This window comes from Podarcis muralis, chromosome 1, assembly GCF_964188315.1.
Source record: "Podarcis muralis chromosome 1, rPodMur119.hap1.1, whole genome shotgun sequence".
Classification (NCBI taxonomy): Eukaryota; Metazoa; Chordata; class Lepidosauria; order Squamata; family Lacertidae; genus Podarcis; species Podarcis muralis.
In genome coordinates, this window is record NC_135655.1 from 10,775,285 (window position 1) to 10,788,553 (window position 13,269).

The 13,269-nt window shown below is 47.8% G+C and overlaps 1 protein-coding gene across 6 annotated transcripts in view; it reads left to right on the forward strand.

The window, feature by feature from the left end:
• Positions 1 to 13,269, forward strand: part of SYNE2 (spectrin repeat containing nuclear envelope protein 2) — a 259,349-nt gene that overhangs the window by 81,651 nt on the left and 164,429 nt on the right. For all 6 annotated transcript variants that reach the window (XM_077923084.1, XM_077923110.1, XM_077923091.1 and 3 more), the window contains exons 28-34: positions 919 to 1,505; positions 2,196 to 2,375; positions 3,344 to 3,494; positions 7,224 to 7,382; positions 8,042 to 8,203; positions 11,017 to 11,118; positions 12,119 to 12,319. In XM_077923084.1, coding sequence (XP_077779210.1) covers positions 919 to 1,505; positions 2,196 to 2,375; positions 3,344 to 3,494; positions 7,224 to 7,382; positions 8,042 to 8,203; positions 11,017 to 11,118; positions 12,119 to 12,319 — 1,542 coding nt within the window. The remainder of the gene's footprint in view (positions 1 to 918; positions 1,506 to 2,195; positions 2,376 to 3,343; positions 3,495 to 7,223; positions 7,383 to 8,041; positions 8,204 to 11,016; positions 11,119 to 12,118; positions 12,320 to 13,269) is intronic.

Here is a 13,269-nt window from a genome sequence, read left to right on the forward strand (position 1 = left end):
CACAGAAATGCCGTTTACCTTCCCGCCGGAGTGGTACCTATTTATCTACTTGCACTTTGACGTGCTTTTGAACTGCTAGGTTGGCAGGAGCTGGGACCAAGCAACGGGAGCTCACCCCGTCACGGGGATTCGAACCACCAACCTTCTAATTGGCAAGCCCCAGGCTCTGTGGTTTAACCCACAGAGCCACCTGCGTCCCTAAGACGCAGAGGAGCTTACTTCCTTTCAAAAGAGTGGTGGCAACATGCTTGAGATGATGTATGAGAAGCCAGAGAGATAGTCTGACTCCCTCCTTTGGCAATCCTCACAGAACTCTAGCCCAATAATTGCCATTAATCTGACTAGAATTAATTTTATAATGAAATGATTTTAGAATGTTTTATCATTATACTGTTGTTAGGCGCTCTGAGCCCAACTTCGGCTGGGGAGGGCGGGATATAAATAAAATTTATTATTATTATTATGTGGGAAGAGGGGCTGTTTGAGCTATTTATGCTGAGTCAACCGTTCACCTGCCTAGTCCAGCATTATCTAGAACAGTGTTTCTCAAACTTGGGGCCCCAACTTGGACTACAACTCCCATCATCCCTAGCTAGCAGGACCAGTCTTCAGGGATGATGGGAGTTGTAGTCCAACAGCAGCTGGGAACCAAAGTTTGAGGAACACAGGACGACAGGAACTCCCTAAGTGTTATTTTGGCTACTTGACGCTTTCCCCTGGAGATGCCCAAGAGCTTAACCTCCTAGGGGCCTGCCGGGAATGCAAAGCACGTGCTCTTCCTATGGGTCCCATCACTCACCCCCTAAGCTTGACAGGTAACAAAATCATAGAGTTGAAAGGAACCGCAAGACTTGATGCTCAGTGCTGCTTTTTACAGCACAATTTGTCTGATCGCCGTTGCAATCCCTTGCTTTTCAGAAAATGCAGACATCTATAGCAAATTGTACCAAACAGTGCAGCTTGCTAGAACAAGGCAGGCGTCAAAGAACAGAGGTTGATCCAAAAGACTGGGAAGAAGCAAGCGCAGTCGCCGCTGAATACAAAGTGCGATTGGGGGAGCTGGGTTGCAAGATGCAGGTGATTGAGACAATCCTGCGTGACATGGAAACTTTTCTGGCTTTGCTGATGCACGCGAAACAGTCTTTGGGTGCCTCTGTGCCTCTCAGCCTCGCCCCAGGATCACCCGGGGAAGCTATGCTGCAGGAGGTGTCTCTGATAAAAAGGGAGGCCAAATCTCTCGACGAGAGGTTGAAGCAAGTCAGCATTTACATCAACGATGATGAAAGTGGGAAAAAGATGTGTTGCGAAGACCTCGTCGCTGCGTTACCTGTGAACGAAAACCCTGTGGTTGGCTCCGTGGAGGAACAAGACAGTAACCAGAACAGGGAGGCTCAGGAAGAATTTACCTCAAAGAATAGCGATCTCTTTAAAAACATCCAAGACGTGCATGTTAAGATCAGCAAAATAGGCCTGAGGGAGCCAACTATCCCTGCTGTTCAGCAAAGGTGAGATTTCTCTTTTTCCCCTCCCTCTCAGATTCAGTCAAGTAAAGTTGAGGATATTTTGCCTTGGGAAAATGGAAAATGGGTTAGGGGAAAAGAAAAGGGGTGTCTACAGTGATAGCTCGGGTTAAGAACTTAATTCATTCTGGGGGTCCGTTCTTAACCTGAAACTGTTCTTAACCTGAGGTACCACTTTAGCTAATGGGGCCTCCCGCTGCCACCGCGCCGCTGCTGCACGATTTCTGTTCTCATCCTGAAGCAAAGTTCTTAACCCGAGGTACTATTTCTGGGTTAGCGGAATCCGTAACCTGAAGCGTCTGTAACCGGAGATACCAATGTATATGACTATTGCTTTAGGGTTCATGGGTTCAGCTGCCTCCCCCCCAAATCCAAGAAGTAAATAGAAATACTTAACTACCTGAGCAATTGTATTGCAGATAACTTGGTTCTGTCCTCCTAACATAAAGGCTACCCACCCCCACCCCCCAATAAATCCTGGCTATGCCCATGTTAGGGTTCATTGTTTTTAATCACAAAACTGAGAAACAGTAAGGTACCCTGTGGAAGTGGGAGGAGCATAGCACGCCTAGGAGCTTTTATACCAGGCAGTGGCATGGAAATTGTATTCATCAACACCCTAAATACCCTGCAGCGCAGGTGACAAAAACTGATGCGACTTGTTCCTGTTTCTAGGTTGAAGTCGATCAGCGAACTGCGGCAGAAGCTGGACCGCCTTGCTGCGGAGATGAGGTCCTTGAATGAAGTCGCCAGCCGGCTTTCGCGGTCCGCAAATGGCCAGGGGGAAGAAGTCAAGCGGCAGTGGAAACTCACAGAGGGCTTGTGGAAGAAAACAAAGCTTGCCATTGCCGAAAAGTGAGAGGCTAAGTTTGTGTGATTTCGTGCAACATTTTCCGGAGCTGGACAGTGGGGTGGGGCAGCGGCTCTTAACTGACCTCCTGGCAGTGCTGCTTACAGGGAAGAGAGTGGGAGGGGCAAGCGCCATATTGGCTCCGCCCATGTTTTTGCAGTGCCGGCCTCCCTGCCACTTTGCCTCTCCCTCTCTCCCAGGTAAGCAGCAGCAAACCACCTGCTGGGAGATCACCGCTTCCCTTCTAGACCAGAGTTTTCCAAACTTGGGTCTCCAGCTGTTTTTGGACTACATCTCCCATCATCCATAGCTAGCAGAACCAGCGGTTAGGGTTGATGGGAATTGTAGTCCACAGACAGCTGGAGACCCAAGTTTGGGAACCCCTGGGCTAGAGGGAGTGCACTATGCCATCATGCAAAGAGGAGACTGCACAATGGAATTCTACTCCATATTAAAAGCTGCCAGTTGATGGAAACCTAACTTCCCATCAATTGAGAGTTGTCCACTTTTTAGCACAATTCCCCCCTAACTTTCCTTACTGCAAAAACTGTTGTTTTTTAATTAAAGAAAGTGGATTTGTCGTGCCAGAATGCTTTGATCTATTTCAACTGCGGAAACCTAAATTTCTGGTATGCAGTTGAATCTCTACTGCCAAATAGTGACCCTGTTCTCTCTCTTTCTCCTTTACATAAAGCTCAAATTCCCTGCAGTTGGTTGGATGTCCATTGGATCCTCTTGGTCAGGAAATACTTTAAAATATCTTCCTGTTCCAAATGAAGCCTTGCTTCATTTTTTCAAAAGCAAGTTTCTAGTTCCTGTGGCTGCAAAGCAAGACTGTAAACCTGTGGCCTTCTTGATGTTGCTTGGGTTCTGTACTAAAAGCCAGGTCCCTTGATTTGGAAAACGAGTGCCTTCAGGCTTCGGCCATCCTGCGAACGTGTCAATTATTTTTGCTTTGCTTCCTTTCAAATAGGCAGGAACACTGTGCGAGAGTGATGGAGCTCTTGAAGCAATATCACAGCTGCAAAAACTGTCTGACAGGCATTATTCAGAAGCAAGAACATACCTTGTCTCAGCAAGTGTCTTACATGGGAAAAGAGAACTTGCAGAGGATAATTGCCATGGTGAGTTTATTGCGGTACCGTGCAAAAGCAGATAAAGCGGCACAGTTTTTATGGTGGCCACGGAATCCTAGCTTTCATTTTTTTATACAATGAAATAAGAAACGGGTTTGTATGGTTGCAAAGGTGGGCTTTAAATCGAAAGAAGTCAACCTTAGATGTTGTTGGGCTCCATTTCTCATCATCCCTGATGGCTGACCATGTTGTGTGGAACTGACAGGAGGGACCCCATCAACATCTGTAGGGCCACAGGTTGTCCACCTCTACTTCAAAGTATAAGGGAAGCTTGAAAGTAGGTCCAGACCTCTGCCTTCTTGTTGCATCCAGCAATTCATAGTATTTGTGTCCTGACGAAAATCCCAAGGGCCATGTCAGGGGACTGCCATCGGGACAGGGGAGGGAGGCAGGGTGTGCTGGTCCCGGGGGGGGGGGGTTTACCCTGTGGCGTGGTCTGAGTCTGGTCCTAGGTCGAGGGTATGGAGGCTGTCCGTCAAGAGCGAAGCGGGGTCCAAGGCAAGGAGCCGGGCATGGTCAGGAACTCTGGAAGAGCAGGACAGGGTCTGGCAGGAACAGGTTACCAACGATGTTGCTCCCGCAACCTGGGACTCGGCGGGCTGGCCTTTATCTCCTCTGAGGCATAGGGCGGCCCCGGTCCACAGGTGACTCGCCTCTCCTGGCCTGGAGGCGAGCACTCCTCCTGCAAGAACTTAGTTCCCTCCGCCTCTCTGCCCTGAGCCTCTGCAGCTCAGGAGAGGCTGGAGGGTTACCGGACCCAGAGGCAACCTCACCTTCCCCTGACAGGGCTGGGAGAGGAGCACCTGCAGGCAATGGGTCCTCGATCACCTCCGGAGCCAGAGTGGATTCAGCTGGTGTTTGGTTCTGAAGATCCGGCACAGGTGAGGGCCCTTCAGGTTCAAGCCTCTGCCCCGGCTCAGCCGGCCCTGGAGGCGGGGACTCCTGTGCAGGCTGGGATTCCTCAGGTTCAGCCTCTGAATTAGATTCCCAGGCCATCACACAGGGGGCCCATTGGAGTACAGAGAGCCTCCAAAACTCCTGAGGAGCAGTTCCTCTTCCAGCGGTGGGAAAAGCCACACCTCCAGTGGAGAAGAGAGGGAAGGGGTCAGCCAATTGAGGAAAGGGCTCGAGGATGCTGCTGAGAGTCCCAGCGCCTCACCTAGCCAGATTGGCCAGGAGGGACGCACACCACTTCCGTCGCCCACCTTGCGCAGAGGGGTGAAACGCAAGGAGGGGAGGAGGAGGCTTGGGGTGCCGAAGTTCTTATGTTGGGGGAGAAGCCAGAAGGGGCCACTGCCGGATTCTGCAAGTGACTGAGACGGACATGAACTTGGTAGATCTGCACTGTAAATAGTTTGCACAATAAAACCTGAAAAAGACAGGTCGGAATCCTGCCTGGTTACTCACGAGCAACCACCACCACCATCTGACAGGCCATATAGAGAGTGGCTGGAGTGCTGCCTATGACCCTTGGTCTTGAGTTTTGTGACCCCAAGTGTAGGCTGAAGTATTGCAATGACAGTGATACAGGGATAAAGGCACACAGGAGGGCCATTATGGGTAACGGTAAAAGGTAAAGGACCCCTGGACAGTTAAGTCCAGTTAAAGGCGACTGTGGGGTTGCAGCGCTCATCACGCTTTTCAGGCTGAGGGAGCCATCGTTTGTCCACAGACAGCTTTCCGGGTCATGTCGCCAGCAGGACCAAACCGCTTCTGGCACAACGGAACACCGTGACAGAAACCGGAGTGCACGGAAACGCCATTTACCTTCCTGCCACAGCAGTACCTATTTATCTACTTACACTGGTGTGCTTTAAAACTGCTAGGTTGGCAGGAGCTGGAACAGAGCAATGGGAGCCCACTCTGTCATGGGGAATCAAACCGCCGACCTTACGATTGGCAAGCCCAAGAGGCTCAGTGGATTAGACCATGGGTAGGCAAACTAAGGCCCGGGGGCCAGACCTGGCCCAATCATCTTCTAAATACGGCCCGTGGACGGTCTGGGAATCAGCATGTTTTTACATGAGTAGAATGTGTCCTTTTATTTAAAATGCATCTCTGGGTTATTTGTGGGGCATAGGAATTTGTTCATTTTTTCCCTTCAAAACATAGTCCGGCCCTCCACAAGGTCTGAGGGACAGTGGACTGGCCCCCTGCTGAAAAAGATTGCTGACCCCTGGTTTAGACCACAGTGCCACCCGCATTCCCAGAGCCATTACAGTGGTACCTCTGGTTATGTACTTAATTCGTTCCGGAGGTCCATTCTTAACCTGAAACTGTGCTTAACCTGAAGCACCACTTTAGCTAATGGGGCCTCCATCTGCTGCCGCACCGCCGCTGCGTGATTTCTGTTCTCATCCTGAAGCAAAGTTCTTAACCTGAAGCACTATTTCTGGGTTAGCAGAGTCTGTAACCTGAAGTGTATGCAACCTGAAGCATATGTAACCTGAGGTACCACTGCATATGCCACTCCAAATGCACACACAGACACACACACACAAATACCAATCCCGCATACAAACTGTCCTATAGGTTTAAATTAAAACTATTTCTTTTTAAAAATAAGTGTCAAGCGCCCAAATCCATACACCTCTCTCTCAAGGGAAGAAACCAGCCAGGTTGCAAAATTTCAGCGTTATTTTCCCCATGGAAAGGATAGGAGAGGGGGTTCGCTGCTATCTGTTTCGTCAAGCCCTTTGCCCTACTTTCTCACCGTCTGCCCAGCTGTATCTACTGCAGAACAGACTTCATTGTCTGCCAGAAAACAAAGACCTAGTTAGCGAATGTTGTCTAATCGCCAGGCGCTAGAGGTCAGGGTTTCAGTGGCCATGCTCCATCGGTGCACAAACAAGCAGCCTTATAGAGTTCTGAGATGGAAAGTTTAAAAGCAAAACATGGTGCCATGTTGTCTCCATCATTTGGAAACTACTGGTTTGGATTATGATGCACCCTTACACCCACAGATAGATCTTCCAATTTTAAAATTCAGAAAGTTAGCTCTTATTTCACACGACAGTAGCTTCCAGAATCGTTTTCACAAAATATCTGAAGCAAATAAAATAAAATATGCACATGCTCCACAACGCAAGAGTATTTCCCCCCCCTTCCAAAATCTTCTGTAAATTAATCCGGAAACCAGAATCATGTGACTGATGCCTGATGCTAATGTTTAATTGATTGGTGTTGCAGTTTTGAGGTTCTCTTTATTGGATTCCTGTGGCTTTGTTTCTCTTTTTTTAAAAATGTGTTTTAAACAGCTGTGTTAATGCTCTATTTTTGTTGTTTTCAATAGTACTGTAAGCAGCCTAGAAATTTTAGAATGGGAAAAGCTTGAGGCTGGATACAGTTTTTAAAAAACAAAATGAACAGGCAAACAAATAATTGGAATTTTGTCTACAATGAACAGGCTGACAAGTCATGCCTTCCTAAAAAGGGAGAAGGCAGAACTGTAAAACCCGTCTGAAAGATAACATAACCGGTGTAGACCTTATTCTGAACAAAATGTTACTAAAAATAAGTATTTTTCTTTGCTCTTAATGGTATCTGTTAGTTTCAATTCTGATTCTTATTTTTCTTTTTTTTAAAAAAATTGATTACAAATATTATAGGTAACTTCAAAAGCACTGTATTTCTTACGGATAGGCACCCAGGATTCTTCCTGTTTAAATTGCCCCAAATTCAAGGTGCTCACAGGTGCATATTATCACTTTTCCACAGGTCAACGTGGTCAAACAAGAATTTAACAACCATTCTGAAGACATTGACAGAATAAACCAGATCGGCAAAAGCCTTCAGTCCCAGCTGAACAAAATGAAAAGCTTGGAGGATCCTCCCTTTGAGAATGAGGCTAACGCTATTGTGGACAGATGGCTGGATGTATGTAAAAAGTAAATGATCAGGGTGGTCTGATCTGTTATGCATTATAGTAATTGAATCTGGCTCGCAAGTAATATTTCGGATGAATTAAATACGGTATGCCGGAGACTCCTAAACCGGGGGTGGGGGGTGGAATCAAGCTTTCACCAAAGGAGAGCTTAAAGGACTGCGTGTCCGGGGTGTCAGGTTATCAGTTCTGTATGGCTTTCTGTCTCGCGTCATGGTCTCCCCTAAGGGATAATTCTGAGAGATATAGACAAGCAGCTTTAATAGGTTGCGCCTTTTGGGAACGCTAAGCCCTCCAGGAAACATCTCAGCAGTGCAAATCTTAGGGATCGGCTGTAGGAATGCTTTTCTTCAAATGCAAGATGATGTTGGATCTGCTTGAGTCTGAGACTAGTTGGGACACATTTTGGGGAGGTGATCAGATCTGATGAGCCCAAACCACCTTGCCAGACCTGTCTTGAGAACCTGGAGTGTTGCCATTGTCTTTGATGTGATAATATCCTAAGCCATATTTGGTAAGAAACTGTCTCCGTCCAACGGATTAACCTCCCCTCCTCCCCCACTTCTTGTTTATGTGGCTGACTTCGTCTCACGCTCCCTTTGCTGGTGCTCGCTTGGAAATATTTATTCTTCGATCTTTTTTGACCTGCCAGGTCAATGAATGGACTGAAAACTACTGCAAAAATCTGGAAAGAGCTCTGGCTTTGTGGGACAAGCTCCTTAATTTATCAAGTTCAAGCGAGGAGTGGTTAAACGCAGAGCTGAAGAACTTGGACGGTGGCTGCCTGACTGAAAAGGAGCTGGCAGACCTGGAGGTAAGGTCGATGGGGGCAGCATGGGGCATAGCTGTGGCTCAGTGACAGAGGACCTGACTTGGTCCCCAGATTCAATCCCCAGCATCTCCAGGTGAGACTGGGAGCCGCTACCAGGTGGACCAGTGGCCTGACTCATAGAGCCATAGAACTGCAGAGTTGGAAGGGACCCTGAGGATCATTTAGTCCAACCCCTTGCAATGCAGCCGTCCCATACGGGAATTGAACCTGCAACCTTGCGGCTCAGGACCGCCTTTTCCCAAATGAACCTACCTGAACCCTGAGATCATCTTCTGAGGCCCTTCTTCGTGTGCCTCCTCCTCGAGAGGTCCGGAGGTTGGCAATATGAGAACAGGGCCTTCTCTGCTGTGGCTCCCCATCTGTGGAATACTCTCCCCAGGGAAGTTCGCCTGGTGCCTTCATTATACACCTTTAGGCGCCAGGCAAAAACGTTCCTTTTTAACCAGGCCTTTGGTTGACCTGATTGATATCCTATACCCTTTTAAAATGTGGCTTTTGGGGGGGAGGTGTTATTGGGTTATTGTGATTTTTATATATTGTGATCTTTTCTGTGAACCGCCCTAAGACCTCCAGGTATAGGGCATTATATAAATAAATAAATTATCAGCATCACGCTCTAAAAACCAACTGAGCTTTCCAGTTGGTTTAAGTTAGTACAGTGGTACCTCAGGTTACAGATGCTTCAGGTTACGTGTTTTTGGGTTGCGCACTGCGCCGTACCCGGAAGTACCAGAACGGGTTACTTCCGGGTTTCGGCGCATGCGCAGAAGCGCTAAATTGCGCTTTGCACATGCGCAGAAGTGCTGAATGGTGATCCGTGCATGCGCATACACGGTGCTGCGGGTTGCAAATGCTCCAGGTTGCGAACGTGCCTCCCGCACGGATCACGTTCGCAACCTGAGGTTCCACTGTAACATAGAAATCTATCTGCCAATTAATTAATGCCGTTGACTGGTTCTAAACTAGACGGTGATAGGAACGGTGCAATTTACCCTTCAGTTGAAGTTGTTGATTCCGCTCACCCTCTGGTCTTCGGCCTTAGAGTTCCAACCTAAGCGCTGTGTTGGCTCCATAATGAAAATGCTTTCCTTTTTCCTTTTTTTTTAAAGTGTGGGGGTGTGAGGGGTGATTGGAGAGGCACATATGTTTGAGACAGTAACTTTATTCAAGCGTTCAGAAAAGGGCATGAGGACAAACCGGGGAGCTGAAAGTAGCCCAGGAAGCAGGAGGGCTGCAGCTCAGTCACAGAGAATTTGCCTTGCGTGCAGAAGGTCCCCAGATTCAGTCCCTGGAATCACAAGTTGGGCTGGGGAAAAACCCAGTCAATTAACACAATACTGAGGTAGGTGGACCGATGGTCTGCCTTGGTCCAAGGCAATGTCTATTCAAGGAGGAGTGATATCCTAGTGAGAAATGTGCTGAACTGCTCCTTCCCACCATGGCCAAATATAAGTGTGTAGAACGGAGCTATTTGGGTCTCTGTAACATGTATGAAAACAAAGCATTGCCGTTCCTGGACTTAAGCACACCCTAAAGCACGTGGGGACGCGGGTGGCACTGTGGGTTAAACCACAGAGCCTAGGACTTGGCGATCAGAAGGTTGGCGGTTCGAATCCCCGCGATGGGGTGAGCTCCCGTTGCTCGGTCCCTGCTCCTGCCAACCTAGCAGTTCGAAAGCACGTCAATGTGCAAGTAGATAAATAGGTACCGCTGCTCTGGGAAGGTGAACGGTGTTTCTGTGTGCTGCTCTGGTTTGCCAGAAGCGGCTTAGTCATGCTGGCCACATGACCCGGAAGCTGTATGCCGGCTCCCTTGGCCAATAAAGCGAGATGAGCGCCGCAACCCCAGAGCCGGTCATGACTGGACCTAATGGTCAGGAGTCCCTTTACCTTTACCTTAAAGTATGTATCCATGACACTGTTTTAATTCTGTTAGTGTTTGATTACGTTTTAATGCAGTTTAATCACATTTCCCCCGCTGCTGTGTGGGACATCTTCGGGAGAAGGAAAGGCTAAGGAGTAAACCTTACACACATCCAGAATGGAGTCCCTAAGATGCTTGGATGGCACCTTGTACAGTGGTACCTCAGTTTACGAACTTAATTCGTTCCGGAAGTCCATTCTTAAACCAAAGCGTTCTTAAACTGAGGCGAGCCTTCCCTACCGAGGCCTCCTGCCCTTCCACCGTTTGGCTTCCGAGGTCAAAGTTCGCTAACCGGGACACCTACTTCCGATTTTGCGGAGTTTGCTGCCCGAATAGTTTGTTAACAGGACTGTTTGTAGACCGAGGTACCACTGTACGCCTCCTTCCGGCAACTCCTGCAGCCCAGCTGGTGCCAAACATGTTGCTCTGCTTTCCTTTGGACCACAAGACCAAGAGGGGAGGTCTTGTCATCCAGGCAGCCCAGAACCTCCATGCACATGGCCCAGGCTTGCTCCCTGAACAGGTCACTTTGGTGCTCCCAGCACAGCAAAAGCAACACGGGAGGCAGCAGTTCCAAGTTCCTGGTCTTTGCATCCACAGCAGGCGCTGTGATTCTCCAGCAGTTTGGCTGTACCTTCAGAGATGCACTCCGTTGTCTCTCGAGACAGACGGATGCCAACAACATTTTAATGATCGCGTTTTCTAGCTTGTTCTGTTTTTATCTGTGATTCTTCAACCTCGTGCCCAGTGGAAATCTGTTCAGTGTCTCGAAAGATTTATAAGCGATCCGTGTGGTCGTTCGTTTCTAATCTGCGGAACGAAAGTTAAAACTTGTTTGGCCCGTGAGACAATTTCGCCCTCTTTCTTTGTAGGCTGGCTTGAAGTCCCAACAAAAGAATCTAGAGGAGTTTGATGCAAAGGTGGATGAAATTCAGTATCTCCTCAATGGCTACGAGACCCCACTTGAATTGCAGGTGAAAGGGAGAGGGGGGCAATCATTGCGATCACGATTCTTCAGGAGGTTATGTATTGATATAGATAGGATGCCTGCCACCAGGGGGATTGGTATGGAGAAGGGGAGAAACGATTGCAACCTTCTTTTTCTACATGTGCATATGAAGAAATGCAAAATAGCACCAGTAAATATACTTAGGGTTTAACTGAGTGAAATTATCTCATTGGCAAAAGGACATCTACATGCAGGGAAAAGAGAGGGAAGGCATGTTCCACTGCGCAAGTGCTTTTTCACACGGCGCATACTGTATTTTTGCGTGTATAACATGCAACCGCGTATAAGTCGCCCCCTATTTTTGGGCAGCCCAATTTAAGAAAATGGGAGGAAGATGGCCCAGAGTTGTCAAGCTTTTTGCCGGCAATCGCACCCCCAATTGCAGGAGCAAGAGCAAATTCAAATCACACCTTGCCACAGCCACCAATCATAAAACCCATCGCCGCAGCAGCACCCAATCCAAAGCCCTTGCCGCAGCCACCAATCACACACAACATCGTCGCTGACAAGCTCCTGCTAGCGGCTGCGACCAATCACCCACCCCCCACCTGCACTATCCGTTTATAAGACGACCCCCGATTATGATCATTATTTTACAGTAAAAAAAAACACCTCGTCTTATATACCGAAAAGTATGGTAGTTCTCCTGCGGAACTCCCTCCCACTGGAGGCAGCAATGGCCACCAACCTGGCTGGCTTTACAAGTGGATTATACAGATTCATGGAGGGTAAGGCTACCAGTGGCTGCTCGCTATGCTCCCCCCTCCACAGTTGGAGCTAGTAATGTTTCTGAATGCCCATTGCTGGGAACCACAGGAGGGGAGAGTGTTGCTCTTGTGCTCAGGTCCTGTGTGTGAGTTTCCTGCAGGCACCAGGTCGGTTGCTGTGGCGATGCTTGGGCTAGACGGTCCAGCCGGGCTCTTTTTATCTTCTTATGCAAGTCCTCTGTTTCCCCCCTTTTCCAGGTCATCAAATCGTCTCTTTTGAACAAAATGGAGCTTATAATAAAGCACTTACCGAACCAGTCGATACCCACTGAACTCAATGGCAACACAGCTGAGCTGAAAGAAGATCTTGACCTAGCCAAGACGCAGATTGGAATGACAGAATCGCTTCTCAGATCCTTGTCTCCTTCTAACACCTTGGGGATTTTTGCTAAATTGGAGGTATTCTAAAAACACACAAACACCTGCTCTGTCTCTCACTCTTCTTTGGTTAACACCTACTGTATCGGCTCTGGCTTCCTTCCGAACTGTATTCAGAACTTCTCTAATGCTAACAAAGGCACCTAAGGATTTATAGGGCTGGCACAGATGTAACAGGTTTGGGAGCAGGGCCAAAGGATGATATATTTACGCTATTGTTCCACTTGTGTGGCAGACTTCTTCTTGCACAGCAGAACTTCCCCTTCCTTTTCCCTGCATTATATTAGGAAAAATGTGTTTTGCAAAAATGTATTATTAGGCAAAATAGCGTACCAAAAGGAGAAATTCACACTCAAATGCTGATGAATTCTCATGAGGACTTTAAAAATAAAAATAAAAATTGCAAACTGATATGGAAATGTGGGGAACTGAACAAAAGACTTGAAAAACAAAATACTGAAATAAATCCAATTGACAGATTTGTACATCCCTAGTGAGAGCACTTTAGACACTCAAAGGCTTCTGTCATATTCCTCCCCTGCTCTGTTTCTTCGTTAAACATAATTTCTTCAGCCTTTCTTCTTAGGATACCCTCGAACATCCTTGCTGCTCCTCCTCTGAACCTGATTTCATTTCCTTCTGGGAAATCCTTCTTAAAAGTGCCACCCAGAACTGGACACAGGACTCCACACAAGTTCGGACTAGTGCAGAAGAAAAGTGGAGCTATTACTTCTTGTGAATTTGATGGCTCCTCTCTGTTATTTGTCCCTAGCACTTCTGAGCACAGGGATTCTGTTTAGCTATTTATTTTAAAGTATTTCTAGAACACTTTCCGAAACCTTGCCTAGCCAAAAGCAGCTTGTGATGGCAAAATCCAACACAGAGGTATAGCAGCAACAACACTAAGAAAATGGAAAAACAAAAACCCATCTACTACCGCTTGCTATCATGGCACTGGCAGGACTGTCCTC